Consider the following 15,259-nt stretch of genomic DNA (forward strand, 5'->3'; position numbering starts at 1 on the left):
GGAGCTCTCCCTGGATTCACCTTCACACTGAGGTCAATTCCTAGTAACCAATTACCAACCAACCATACCAACCAATGTCTTTATGATGTTAAATTCTGGCAAATGAGTCTAGCTTAGAGGGGCTACTTGGTTGGTATGGATGAGTTGGGCTAAAGGGCCTGTTTCTGTGTCATGGTATTCCATGATTCAACCCAGAGGAATCCCATGAGGTTGCTGGGAGAAGTTCCACAGTGACTGTACAGAGATTGGGAACGGACAGTCACTAAACTGGGGCAGCAGCTTTAACCCTGATTGAACATCAATAACCAAAAGCTTAGTCCAGAAGGTTCTGAGAAATGATAGATCCTTTTCAATACACCCTTTAAATAACAGAGTGTGAGTCTATAAATCCATGAGAAAAATCTTCTTTGTTTTAAACAAACATGATTAACTTTTGGACACAATTCACATCAACCAGTTTAACACAGAGTCTTCAAAATAATAGAGTCAAAGGCAACTTCCAAGTGCTTATAATTTTAGAGTTCTTACCCATCAAAGTAAAACTTCCTGTGACAAAAGACTAATTGAAAATTGAAGCAAATAATTTGTGGACTTGAAAGGGCACAGATGTCACCTTGGTTTGGGGGCATGCAAGGAAGTGACAGATTGGCCTCATTAGTCTATATGGGGATCAACAGTTAATTTGATTGCCTGAGTGAGTTTATTCAAGCTCCCATCTTTCATTGTCACTCTGCCCAAATCCTGGAGCACCTTCCACAATAACAAGGAGGAAAGGCAGCTCACCCCACCCTTTCCAGACAATCGGGATGAGCAATAAAGGCCAATTATTAAAAAAGATATTCATTTATTGCATGTAAATTTCAGCAAAAACCTAAGCTTTCATTGTCTACTAACTAGCCTTGGAATGAACACTGTTATGTCCTTCCTGATATGGTTTGTTATTTTATTTCTAATTATTAGCTCTCACTGCTTACTTGTAAGTTCACAGCAGTTGTTGATTACTTAATATAGCATTAAGAAATTAGCTCTTGTATCAGGTCAAAAGTTTCCCCATCATATTAGCAACTGGAATAACATTATTGAAACATACTACCTAATCTTTATGGAATTATTATTTGTGGCAGCTTACTGCACACCATATGACTACTGCATGTGACTGCATTTTAAAAAACGTCATTTATTGTAAGGACTATATTTAAAGGGATGTGAGATATGTGCATTAGTCTTTCTGCTTGTATGGACAGAGTGCTGGTCATTCCTCATTGGTAAAGTCTTGATTTACTTTTCTGAATTGATCACTTTGTTCTGGGTTTCCCCATGAAATCAATTGGCTTCTCTGTGGCTAATCTGTTGGACCACTCTTCATAAAACCACATGTATTTAACCTGGACTGAACAATTGGAAAAAAGGGCTATTATGGACTTTTGTACCAGAATAACAGACCAGCCCTGGGTGACAAAATCACAATGGAAGCGCACAGCCTACTGGAAATACTTCATCTCACCTTAATTAGGAGATCTGGAACGTGGAACAGTACAGCAACGTACAGGCCTTTTGGCCCACTATGTTTTGCTGGCCTATATAAACCAACTCCAGATTAGGGAGTACGCTTTCTTAGCCACACTATCAACATGTGCTGAAACTTTAATGGATCTAAGTACTTGGACCTGAAGTTCCCTATTCCTGCAAAGAATCCTGCTATTAACTTTGTACTATTGTAAGAGCTCAATGATGTACTTACATAGAAAGAGTTTCTTCTGATCAGGAATCATCTGATGAAAAACCTCCCAGAATATCTTGATGGTTGGGTGCGATTTGTGATAGGTTCCCTCATAGCTGGTATTCTGTTTGAAAAATATCATTAGTGCTTACAGAAGAATACAGGTGAGAAGGATGAATGACAAAAACATCCAGTTATCTCTGCCTTGAATTTTGTAAGGACTTTGTGGAGAGCATAAAACAAAAGATTTAGACATCGAGCAACATTTATTCAGGTTATCAAAAATCTGGATGGAGGTATCACAAACAAGAGGGCATTGCATTAAGGTGAGAGGAATGGGCTTCGAGAGGAGTTCTACTAAACAAAGAGCGATTGGTATCTGGACTGTGCTGTCAAAGGAGATGGTGGAACCACAAGCAGCGCGTTAGCATCTGTCCATGTTGGCAACGGCTCAGAGAGTCAAGCACCAAGATCGAGACCTGACACCCAAAAGCATTACTGTGGGATAAGATGATAAATCTAGGCCTCTTCTGATCTCCGAAGTGAGCACAAAAGGTCATGCAGCACAGTCCAAAGGCAGGCAGACAATTTACCCTTAAGGTAATATCTTTTGGCCAACATAGGTTCCTTGCTCAACATTACTTAAAACTCATTTTCTGGTTATTACTTACACTGTCGTTTTGTGGGGTTTGTTGTGACATTTACAAAATTCCAACAGTGACAGGTGTAAATAATTCTGAGATGTACCAATGGTGAAATAAGAGGTTATTAAAAAAAAATGAGAGGCTGGTGGGGCAGAGATATGTCTCTACCAAAGCACTCCTTCTCTCTGCTAGCCTGCAGATTGCCTTTGGGCAAGGTGTAGCACCTATTCAGACCCCCTCCCCGATCAGGGTCAAGCGAAGCCTTTTGCAAGGTCGTATGAGCAGCTGTTTCATAATCACGTCCTGGTTATGCGACCTCTGACATCAGGCAATCTCTGAAGAGCATTGATAGTGGCTGGGGTCACCCGTCTCTTGATGACACTGCCCAGAAGGTGGCAATGGCAAACCTCTTCTGTAGAAAAATTTGCCAAAAGCAATCATGGTCATGGTGGAAGATCATGATCGCCTGTGTCATATGACACAGCACTTGATGATAATATAAAGAGATCTTTTATGTTTCATTTCAGATGCTTGCAACATTAATTCTCTTAGTTGGTGTAATTGATCAACTGTTTATAAGTAACACAATACTGAAGACCACCCTTCATATGTATGATGATCACTGAGCACACTGACAGCAAGAGGTCTTTCTATGCTAAATACAGCATTGTTATATTAGAGCTCTTTGTGGGAGCCTGATGTATACAAATTGTCTGTCAGTTTTCCCTATGCTAAATGCTCTTGGAAAAGTAAGGTAGAATTTTCAAACCTCTTCCAGCATTTGCCAGTCATACTCAATGCTTCCAATCAACATGTCTTTCAGCTCTTGAGGTTGGAATAATTTTATCAATTTTTCATCCAAAACGTGGTAGAATCCTCTTCTAAGTTCGTCAAAGGGTTTCTTGATTGAAGTTTCGAATATGTAATTCAAGCAGGAATCTACAAATTTCTTCCTTTGATTAGGAAGAGAAAACAAAATTTAAAATGCATTAACAATGCTCAATGAAATAAAATATTTTATTTTAGTCAATTATTGATGTAGGGATCATGAGGATTGCCAGCATTTTTATGTCCATCCCTAACTGGTTCTGAATTGATGAGGCAATTAAGCACTAGGCACACTGTTAGGTATGTCTTTACATATAGACTACCGTGGGTAAAGCAAGCATATATCCTTTCCTGTAGGACATAAGCAAACCAGATGGGGTTTTAATTGGAGTCATACAGCATTGAAACAGGCTTTTAAATCCAGCTCATCCATGCTGTGCTGCCCAGCAAGTTAATCCCATTGCCCAGATCTGACCCAGAGTCCTCTAAACCTCTCCTCTCTAAGCACTTATCTAGATGGTTTCTACGAATTGCTAATGTGCTGGGTCAACCAACATTTCTGGCAGCTCATTTCAAATGCACACCATCCTACAGTATGGGTGAAAAAGCTGCTCCCAATGTCTTATTAAATATCTCACCTATCATATTAATCAATATCAATCCAGTAGTTTTATTACAACCACTCCTAAAACTAGTATTCATTCCAGACTGAATAATTTCATTTTAAATCTCTCAACTGGTATGGTTGGATTTGAACCTACTGATCCAATAACTTTTCCAATGCACTACAATGCAAATAAGTAGCAAGAAAACACCAGTTCCTCATTTGGGACTGCTGGCCACACACTTAAAACTTGTATGCACACGACATCCCTTGCCTGTTTTGCAAGGGAGTAGAGATGAACAACAAACATGCTCATTTACGTTACACCTTGAATATTGTAAAGTGCTTCCAGGGATATTGTGAGAGTCTATCACAATGGAGAAAGATTGACACTGAGGTACTCAAGGTGGAATTTATTCAAAGGATGAGAAATAGATTTTGCTGGGATAGAGGGCAAGACAAGCTGGCCAGGCCACCAGGGTTTTGAAAGTGGGGATGATTTTTTTTGATGGGGTGCCAATGCAGATCAGCAGGCAGAGGGGTGAAGGGTGAGCATCAGTATGAATTGGCCAGGTCAGCACAGCCTTGGCTGAGGTTTCAGCAGAACAATGGAAACAAACCAGGTGACAGCAGGAACAGCTCAGTGTGGATAAAGAAAGCTTAGGCTGATGTGTTGCTATGGGATGGAGCCAGCAGAGATTCCATGGAGCTGGGAATGGGACAAACTTGTGGAGGAAATATTGTCAGTTCTAAGGCTCTAAAAAGAAATGCCCTGGTTGTAGCTCAATTGCTGTTATATAACTCACTTGTTCTTGGTGGTCAAAAGTCCGTTTCCGCCATTTGAAATGACAACATCCCGTTCTTGCCAACGCATCTACAGAAGAAGAGTTAGTTATGAGCAGTTCTAGTTCCTAATGATTACCAAGGTTACTTAATATTCAGCTAATAATTTGTAATTCCAAAAGTGCTAAGATGACTACATTTAAAGAATATGCAGGAGCAGAAATACTTGGTGATATACACACATAAACACCAGTTGTGCTGCAGCTGGAGTATGTGGTCCATTTCAGTAAGGAAACAAAGCAGGCGTGAGGAATTATACTAGGGAGAGATTAAATAAGGAGAAGCTATGCACAGTGGCAGGTATGTCAGTAACCAAAGGAGGCAGGTATGGTAGAAGGGATTTACTTCAAGAGGAGTAGAATATAAAAATGAGATAATGCTGAGGCTTTATAAGACACAAGTCAGGCCACACCTGGAGTATTGCATCTCAGAAAGGATATGCTGTCATTGGAAAGAGTCCAAAGGAGTTTCACGAGGATGATTCTGGGAATGAAGGGGTCAACATATGGGCATTTAGGGGCAGTTGACAATACTCCAGGTGTGGCCTGACTTGTGTCTTATAAAGCCTCAGCATTATCTCGCTTTTTTATTCTATTCCCCTTGAAATGAATGTCAACTTTGTATTTGCCTTCTTTACCACAGACTCCACCTGCAAACTATAACCTACTTGGAGTCCTGCACTGGGACTCCCAAGACCCATTGCACCTCTGATGTTTGAATTTTCTCCCCATTTAGAAAATAGTCTGGACTTTTGTTCCTTTTACCAAAAGGCATTATCATACATTTCCCAGCATTGTGTTCCATCTGCCACTTTTTTGCCCATTCTTCCAATTTGTCCAAGTCCTTCTGTAATTGCATTGCTTCCCCAGCACTACCTACCCCTCCACCCTTTGTCATAACATCTGCAAACTTTGCCATAAATCCATCTAAACAATTATCTAAATTATTAACAAATGAAGTGAAAAGTAGCAGTCCTAATACTGACCCTTGAGGAACACCACTAGTCACTGGCGGCCAACCAGAAAAGATCTCTTTTATTCCCACTTGCAGCCTCTGCCTGTCAGCCATTTCTTTATCCATGCCAGTACCTTTCCTGTAATGCCATGGGATATTATCTTGTTAAGGAGCCTCATGTGTAGCACCTTTTCAAATACCTTCTAAAGATCAAAGTAAATGACATCCACTGCCTCTCCTTTGTCCACCCTGCTTGTTACTTCCTCAAAGTACAGATTTGTCAGGAAAGATTTCCCTTTACAGAAACCCTGTTGACTTTGACTTATTTTATCACTGGTCTCCAAGTACCCTGAAACCTCATCCTTAATACTGGACTCCAACAATTTCCCAACCACTGAGGTTAGGTTAATGACCTATAACTTCTTTTCTTTTTCTAAAACTACAGCTCTGGGATGTAGTCCATCTGGTCCAGTTGACTTATCTACCATAAGACCTTTCAGTTTGCCTAGCACCCCTTTCCTTTGTAAAAGCATTGGCATTCACTCCTGCTCCCTTACACTCACAGACCTCTGGCACACTGAAGACAGATGCAAAGTACTCATCCAGTTCATCTGCCATTCTTCTGTCCCCCTTTATTACCTTATCATCATTTTCCAGTGGTCCAATATTAACTCTCATCTCCCTTTTTATCTTTATATGAATGAAAAAACTTTAAGTATCCTGCTTTATGTTATTGGCCAGTTTGCCCTCATATTTCACCTTTTCCCTTCATGTGGCTTTATTAGCTTCTGTTTGTTGGATTTTAAAAATATCCCAATCATCCAACTTCCCTCTCACTTTTGCTATATCTTATGCCCTTTTGTTGCTTTTTATGCAATCCTTAACTTCCCTTGCCACAATTGCCTACCCCTGCCATTTGAGAACTTATTCTTCTATGGGACATATGTATTCTGCGCTTTGTGAACTAATCCCAGAGTTTAGGAGAACGATGGCGTCTAACGAAGAATCCTTTGCTTGCATTTCAGAAGCAGCTTTATTTCTATCTTCAATATCTCTATTTTTCCTTTTCAGAGTTCCTTTGAAGACTCTGAGCTGGAGTGACATGCTGACCAGTTCTGTGCAGGAATGGGACCGACTCTTAAGGTCTTACGACTGGCTGCTATTCAATATGCCAAGGACGCGGCCTAGAAGACTAGCATGCCTTCAGGATTCTGGGATTCCATGGCACTGGAGGCAGGTGGACTCGAGGTTGATGCCGTTGCAGAAAATTGGTGTGTAGTAGGAGATGGAAGATCAAAAGCAGCGAGCTGGCTGCTGGCCGTGTGCCCAGAGACCTGAGTTCTTTGGCACAGACCTCGGAAAAGACAATGCAACAGACTTCTAACATTGTAAATCAGCAGGCCATTTGTTATGTCCCCCCTCGCGCTGTGAAACGGGGACACCTCTTTTTCCCTTATTAGGGAGAGACAGAGCCTGTGGTATGATGAATATCAGGTGAACATGTAGTCTTCCGGGTACTGCAAGTCTGTGTCTTTATTGATACTTTGCTGCACACTTGTGTGCTCGGGTTGGGGGTGGGGGCGCTGATACATTTTTGCTGGTGAGGGAACGGGGGCCGTTGTTGCTCTGCTGCTGCTTATGAGTAGAGAGAGCGGGGAGGACTCTGGAGTTCTAACATTTAATTGTCTTTCATTCTTTGGGGCACTCCCCTGCTTTTGTGGATGCTCGTGAAGAAAAAGAATTGCTGTGTATATTGTATACGTTTCTCCGACATTAAAATATACCTTTATCTTTGAAAATTCAGCCACCTCTGTTCTGCAATCATCTCTGCCAGTATCCCCCTCCGATCCACCTGGGCAAACTCCACTCTCTCATGCCTCTGTAATTCCCTTTATTCCATTGAGATACTGATACATGTCAGTTACACTTCTTCTCAAATTGGAGTATGAATTCAATCATAATATGATCATTGCCTCCTAAGGGTTCCCTTACCTTAATCTCTCTAATAAAATCAGTATTATTACACACCACCCAATCTAAGGTAGCCTTTCCCCGAGTAGGCTCAAGAACAAGCTGCCCTAAAGCCATCTTGTAGGCAGTCAACAAATTTCCTCTCTTGTGACCCAACACCTTGCATACTGAAGCCCCCCATTACAATTGTGACATTGCCCTTATTGCATGCCCTTTCCAGCTCCCTTTGCAATCTCAACCCCACATCTTGGCAAGTATTTGGAGGCCTATATATGATTTCCATATGTTTTTCCCCCACTCTTGCAGCTTCTTAACTCCATCCACAAAGATTTGATATTCTCTGACCCCATGTCACCTCATTCGAAAGATGTAATTCCATCTCTTACCAACCGAGCCACACCACCCCTTTCCTGTCCTTTTGATACAAAGTATGTCCTTTGATATTTAGCTCCCAACTATGAGCTTCTTTCAGCTATGACTCAGTGATGTCCACAATATCATACTGACCAATCTCTAACTGTGTCATGAGTTTGTCCACTTTACTACAAACACTATGTGCATTTAAATATAGCACCTCCTGTCCTGCATTCTTCACCCTTTTGAATGTTCCTCTGAACTCTGCACTGCCTGCATTTGTACCCAAATATTGGCTTGTCCTTCCTTACATTCATACTACACCCATCATCTACTTGTAAACCTACTGGCTCATCCTTGGCTCTATCGTCCCGGTTCCCAAATCCCTGCCGTATTAGTTTAAACCGCTCCTAACAGCCTTGAATGTTGCAAAGTGCTCCTAAGGACACATGGGAGAGAATCAAATGAAAGACTGACACTGACTCCCAGAAGTGAGGGATTTACACAGATGTGGATAGAGATATCAAAAACAAGAGGATATTAGCTTAAGGTAAGAGAAAGGAGTTCTGAAAGAGAGATGAGCAATCTACTGATAGAACTCAGCAGTACATCATTTTGTACTCACCGTACATTCCATTCCCAGCTCTTCAATCTTGTCATAGATCAAAATGTTTTGCAGGTGGCTGGAAACAATCAGGAAAGAAAAGCCCTTAAATTCATTACATCAATTGGAAAATCACAGAAACATCAGAGTTGCAATTTAAGTTTGTATTGAAAATAATTGTGAACAAAAATAAAACTGGACTAAATAAGGAGTCTTTTCTGCTGCTGACTGCAGGGACAAGAATAAAACTGGTCGAAGTTTGCATTCCATCTTGTAGTAGAGACCACATGGCCTTGGCTGATTTAGATACAATACATAATGTGGGACAAGAAAGGGACTGCCGCATAACTTAGTGAAATTTAAATGAATCGCACCCATATTAATGTGTGTATCTGCCTTCTACGTCAGGCAGTGAGGAGCTCCAAGATACAATTTTTCAGAATATGCTGGCAGTTTATAGTACTCCACAGATTTGGACAAGTTTGCAGGGGCTTTCTGCTGAGAATCACTTCTTGCAGCCACACCCTCAACAATCCTCCCTCTTCCCTTTGAACCCCCCAATTCCACAGAAGTAACAATTTTACATTTTTATGGAGGATTTGGGAATATCAGATGATGTGTATCATACTGATTGTGATGCTCTCAAATCATTCTGACATGGATGTGAAAGGGACTATATAAATGTAGTATTCCCTTATTTCTTAGAATGACATTTAGATGACTAGCAGCTGAACTGAGACATGAATTGATCACAGTATCTTTCTTTGTGCAACTTGGTCTCACTCCTATTTGTGCTCCTCATTTTTCTCTGCATATAAATCAATAATTTCCACATTGCACCCAAACTGGCAACCGTAACATTTTTCAACATACAATTCCCTCTGGTGTAAGGACTTACTTATGCAAAAGTAGATCCACTTCAAACACATCTTCCAAAGTCGGCTTGATGTCCAGTAGCTTCTTAAACAGTGCGAGTGGCAAAGGGATAGAGATCAAACACTTATTATACACAACAAGACCGCACAATACTCCAAGTAGGAAGTAGTCTTGAATTGGCACTGAGACCTATAATAATGACAAGAGAACCAGAAAAATGTAACAGTTGATTGACAAAAAGTATAAATCTTCCTCTTTAGGCTCTCCAGAGACAATGACACAGCAGAAACTATTTGAAACATTTTAAATGCATATTGATTAGTTTATATTCTGTAATAATCACATTACAATATCCAAACCATTTTCCTAGATTAATGCAAATCCATGGTAATATCTGAAAGAAATCCCAGCGTGGAAAAATTGCGTGGTATCACGAGGTTATCTCACTTTTTGGATGGTCTCAAAATAAAACAGTTGATGAGTATGTGGGAGAGAGCGAGTTTCAGGATCAGTGTGAATGGGACTGATAAGATGGCATGGACTGAATATGTTGATTAGCTTCCTTCTTGATTGTAATATATCAGAATCACATACAGGAATTCACTGTGCTGTTGAGTTTAGAAATAACAACAGCATAATGGAGGACTTGTGTCTTGGAACTCATCTCATGGCTTCGTTGTCTACCATTGAAGCCAGGTTCACACATTCATAAAGAGTACGTACATCATTTATACATCCCTTAACTCTGGAACAGAGTCTTCCTTTGCTGACTGGTTGCATCACAGCCTGATATGGAGGCTCCAATGCACAGGATCACAAGAAGCTGTAGAGGGTTGTAGACTCTGCCAGCTCCCATCATGGGCACAAGCACAAGCCACCTTCACAAACTGGCAGCATCTCTCACTAAAGATCCTCAGCATCCAGGACATGCCTTCTTCTCTTTACTGCCATCAGGGGCAGAAGCCTGAAGACCCACACTCTGTTTCAGAAACAGCTTGTTCTCCTCTGCTATCAGATTTCATTAATGGGCTATGAACCCATAAACACCACCTTGTTATTCTGATGATTTTGCATTACTAATTTACTTTGTAATTTATAGCAATTTTATATCTTTGCACTGAACTGCTGTCACAAAATAACAAATTCCATATCATAAAAACAAGAGAAAGTCTGCAGATGCTGGAAATCCAAAGCAACGCACATAAAATGCTGGAGGAACTCAGCAGGTCAAGCAGCATCTAAGGAAATGAACAAGTAGTCGACATTTTGGTCCCTACTTCAGGACTAAGAGGCCGGCTGGTGGCGTAGTGGCATCAGTGCTGGACTTCAGGGCGACAGGTTCCCGAGTTCGAATCCAGCTGGCTTCCTTACACGTTTTTTCTCTCTCTCTCTCTCTCTCTCCCCCTCCCCCCCCCCGAGGAAGGGGGAAGCTGCCAGAATAAAAAGGTGGGGGGAGGGGAAGGAGGCTAGCTGAAATTTCATATCATATAAGACAGTGATAATGAACCCCATTCAGATTCTTTTTTTAGTTTATGCATATTAATCAACCAGGGCTCTTTTATCTCGGTTGTAAAATGAAGTCCAAAGCAGTGATCAGATGAATTGAATAAGTGAGAGATTTGGTGGCAATGTTGCATAAGTGGAAATTAGTTTATTTATGTTGGTCTGAACCCCATCTCCTGATCAATGATGAAACAACAGTTGATATTCTGAGAGACGGAGTTGGTGTTCCGAGGGACTTGGACACACGAATCACTAAGAGCAAACATCCAAGTGTATCAAACAATCAGGAACCTACATAGACCTACACTGCATGAGGATTTCAGTGGAGAAGTAGGGATCTCTTGCTCCAAGTGTATAGACCCCTGATGCAAGGATAACAGTAGTACTGTGTGCAGGGATTGATTGAAACATTTTTTTATCTAGTCTTTTCCAGCTTCAGGGAGGTTGCAGTTAGACTCAGCTAGGGAAAGGAGTCAATATATGATTGAAAATGACTCTTGTTAATCCAGGATTGGATGCCATTTAAGCAGATTGATAGTTTATAAATGACACCAGGCAATAGAGATGGTGGTATTATGAGGATTACAGCAGAGAAAACAAGTTGTTTGGACCACAACGTTGTGCCAAACAAATTAAACACCTAATAAGACTGATACCTTCCGCTTTCACAATGCCCATATCACTCTATTTTCTACACATTATGTCCCCATTTAAAAGCTTCTTAAACACTACTGTCGTATCTGTCTCTTCTACCAACCCTGACAGCGCATTCCAAGCACCCATCACTCTGTGTAAAGAACTTGCTCCCCACATTTCCCTTAAACTTACCTTCTCACGCCTTAAGTATATGTCTTTTAGTATTAGATGTTTCAGCCCTGGAAACATGATACTGGCCATCTACTGTATCTATGCATCTCAATCTCAAACATCTATCAGGTCCCCCCTCAGGCACCATTGCTCCTGAGCAAATAACCCAAGTTTGTCCAGCCTCTCTTTATAGCAAGTCCTCTATTCTTGGCAGCATCCTAGTAAACATCTTCGGTACCCTCTCCAAAGCTCCATGTTCTTCCATTCATGTGGAGACTAGAACTGAATGCAGGTGTGACCAAACAAAAGTTTTATAAAGCTGCAGAGCTTGGGATCTTATGGAATGTATTATGATTTATAAGGAAAGGTACGCAGAAGTTGTTGGAGCAGATTAGAATGGATTGATGAGGGTGCAAGGTTTATCAGTGTGAGCTGTTGTATGATTTTCTTCGTTAATTAACATACTCACCTGAGAAGGAAGCCAAATAGATCCAGAGCTTTGAAAATGAATAAACATGTTTGAATCTGGATGAACCAGCCTTTCAAATACAGACGTGAAGAATTCCTTCTTGATAGCTTCCAAATCAACACCAGGCTCGCCTTTAAATTCCACCTGAAAAAAGATGCAAATATTTGTGCAGAGGAAAGGTGACAAGAGTAACTTCCTGAAAATTGTGTTATTTGTCTACAAGCACTGCACTTTCTTTGTAACCACAACACTATATTCTGCAATCACTTTTTCATTTTGCGAGCTCAAAGTAATTACGTGTGGTCTGCTATGTCTGGATGACACACAAAAGCTTTTCACCAGATGTCATTACATGCATCAGTAATAAACTAATCCAAACAAAATCCAGCAACTTCTTTACAATTCAGAATGAATTTAAAAGTTGGAGTTTAATTTTCTCAGCAGCAGAGACGTGAATAGAACATATTACTAACTCAGCTTACCCAGTAACTGGATGCCAGGCTAATAAGTTAATCAATACTGTATATTCCTGTATATCTTATGAATCCATGTTGCTACACACTACAGTCAGCCCTCCTTATCCGCGGGGAATTGGTTCCAGGACCCCCCGCGGATACCAAAATTCGCGGATGCTCGAGTCCCTTATTTAACATGTTTCAGTGCGGTGGTCTTCAGGACCCAGCGGAACCCCGGACTTTATTTAACATGTCTTCATGTAGTGAACATTAGGACCTGGCGGTGAAGCTCTGAATCCACAATGTTTCTGTTCACGCAAATAATCATGATCGCAATTGAAAATAAGGTGGAAGTAATAAAGCGATCGGAAAGAGGTGAAGTGCCATCGGTCATTGGAAAAACGTTAGGCTACAGTCGGTCAACGATTGGAACAATTTTAATGTAGAATGTGAAAGGCCCTGCCCCGATGAAAGCTACAATTATTACTAAGCCATGCAGTGGTTAAATTATTGAAATACGTATGTTTAAGTGTTTTATATGCATAGAAAGGTAAAATATGTACTATATACTAAGAACAATGTTTGATTAACTGATGCAAAATAAACCGGATGTACCTGTTCCCACTTCAAATCTGACTTAAAGACGGACTCAGGAATGGAACTCATTCATAACCCGGGGACTGCCTGTACTTTTAAGTTATTTCTAAATTACTTATAATACCTAATACAATGTAAGTGCTATGTAAGTAGTTGTTATACTGTATTGTTTAGGGAATAATGACAAGAAAAAATAGTCTGTACATGCTCAAACAACGAGTGAAGAGAGAACTTCCAGGTTTTTGCACTCCGCAGTTGGCTGAATCCGTGCATACAGAATCCGTGGATAAGTAGGGCCGATTGTACATGAAACGATAGGTTTTCCATTTACATAAAACATTAACTCTGTCTCTTTCTATTAATGCTTGACATGCCGAGTGTTGCTTTCTGTTTTCACATCTGATAAGACCATAAGATATAGGAGCAGAAGGCCATTCAGCCCATCGAGTCTGCTCCACCATTAAATCATGGGCTGATCCTATTCTTCCAGTCATCCCCACTCCCCTGCTTTCACCCCATATCCTTTGATGCCCTGGCTAATCAAGAACCTATCTATCTATCCCCTAAATACATCCAATGACTTGGCTTCCACAACTGCTCGTGGCAACAAATTCCACAGATTTACCACCCTCTGACTAAAGTAGTTTCTCCGCATCTCAGTTCTAAAAGGACGTCCATCAATCCTAAAGTCGTGCCCTCTTGTCCTAGACTCCCCTACCATGGGAAATAACTTTGCCAGATCCGATTTGTTCAGGCCTTTTAACATTCGGAATGTTTCTATGAGATTCCCCTCCCTCATTCTGCTGAACTTCAGGGAATACAGCTCAATGGCTGCCAGACATTCCTCTTACAGTAACCCTTTCATTCCTGGAATCATTCTCATCAATCTTCTCTGACCCCTCTCCAATGTCAGTATATCCTTTCTAAAATAAGGAGCCCAAAACTGCACACAATACTCTAAGTGTGGACTCACAAGTGCCTTATAGAGCCTCAACATCACATCCCTGCTCTTATATTCTATACCTCTAGAAATGAATGTCAACATTGCATTCACCTTCTTCACAACTGACTCAGTCTGGAGGTTAACCTTTAGACTATCCTGCACAAGGACTCCCAAGTCCCTTTGCATCTCTGCATTTTGAATTCTCTCCCCATCTAAATAATAGTGTGCCGGTTTATTTCTTCCACCAAAGTGCATGACCATACACTTTCCAGCATTGTATTTCATTTGCCACTTCTTTGCCTATTCCCCTAAACTATCCAAGTCTGTCTGCAGGCTCCTCTCGTAGTTCCTCTCATTTTTTTTAAAAACTGACACCAGCCACAGCTTTTGCAAATATTTAAAATCAATGCCAGTTCTTTGGGATGTGAACTCATATTTCATGATGTCTGTTTTTGTCCAAAAGCATTAATATAGTAGTGGTTTATTGAAAATGATCATGACTCTTAGAGTATTAAATATTTATTTTACCAGAAGATACTTCTGCAGTTCTGCCTTATTCACATTCTTCAATATCTCAAAAGTATCAGGAACCAAGCTCTGACGATTAACCTTCAATACGAACCAGGCACATCTGAGAGGCTCTGGGCTTCCTGCGAGTGAGTTCCGTAATGTGAAGTGAAAAGCATCGAAAACTGCTTTCTAACCAGGAGAAATGGAAAAAAATATTGTAGATAACACACGTTGTCATGACACTGAATATACTGATGAGGCACCATCAATAACTCTTAGAGACAGGAGGCGAACGATAGGCTTTTGTTAGCTGCAAGAAACCACCACACAACAGCCTGGAGACTGGGGGGGGGGGGGGAAAGCAGTGCCTCCAACTGCCTTTATACAGGGGTCTGATTTAGACTAATCATTAGCCCATGGAATTAAGGAGACAGCAACAGAAAAAAAAGGCTGAAAGGCAGAAACATTAGAGATTCTACAGATGCTGGAAATCTAGAGCAACACACACAGACTGCTGAAAAACTTAGCAGGTCAGACAGCATCTATGGAAAGAAATAAACAGTCGACATTTCGGGAC

General features: G+C 40.8%; 1 protein-coding gene across 1 annotated transcript in view; it reads right to left on the reverse strand.

Moving 5' to 3' along the window:
- The window catches only part of LOC132390939 (uncharacterized), a 122,799-nt gene that overhangs the window by 68,902 nt on the left and 38,638 nt on the right, over positions 1–15,259 (reverse strand). Inside the window, exons 16-22 of the mRNA XM_059963474.1 lie at positions 14,701–14,871; positions 12,178–12,321; positions 9,421–9,587; positions 8,544–8,601; positions 4,603–4,670; positions 3,134–3,317; positions 1,742–1,844 (exon numbers count right to left, since the gene is read on the reverse strand). Coding sequence (XP_059819457.1) covers positions 1,742–1,844; positions 3,134–3,317; positions 4,603–4,670; positions 8,544–8,601; positions 9,421–9,587; positions 12,178–12,321; positions 14,701–14,871 — 895 coding nt within the window. The remainder of the gene's footprint in view (positions 1–1,741; positions 1,845–3,133; positions 3,318–4,602; positions 4,671–8,543; positions 8,602–9,420; positions 9,588–12,177; positions 12,322–14,700; positions 14,872–15,259) is intronic.

This window comes from Hypanus sabinus, chromosome 3, assembly GCF_030144855.1.
Source record: "Hypanus sabinus isolate sHypSab1 chromosome 3, sHypSab1.hap1, whole genome shotgun sequence".
NCBI lineage: Eukaryota > Metazoa > Chordata > Chondrichthyes > Myliobatiformes > Dasyatidae > Hypanus > Hypanus sabinus.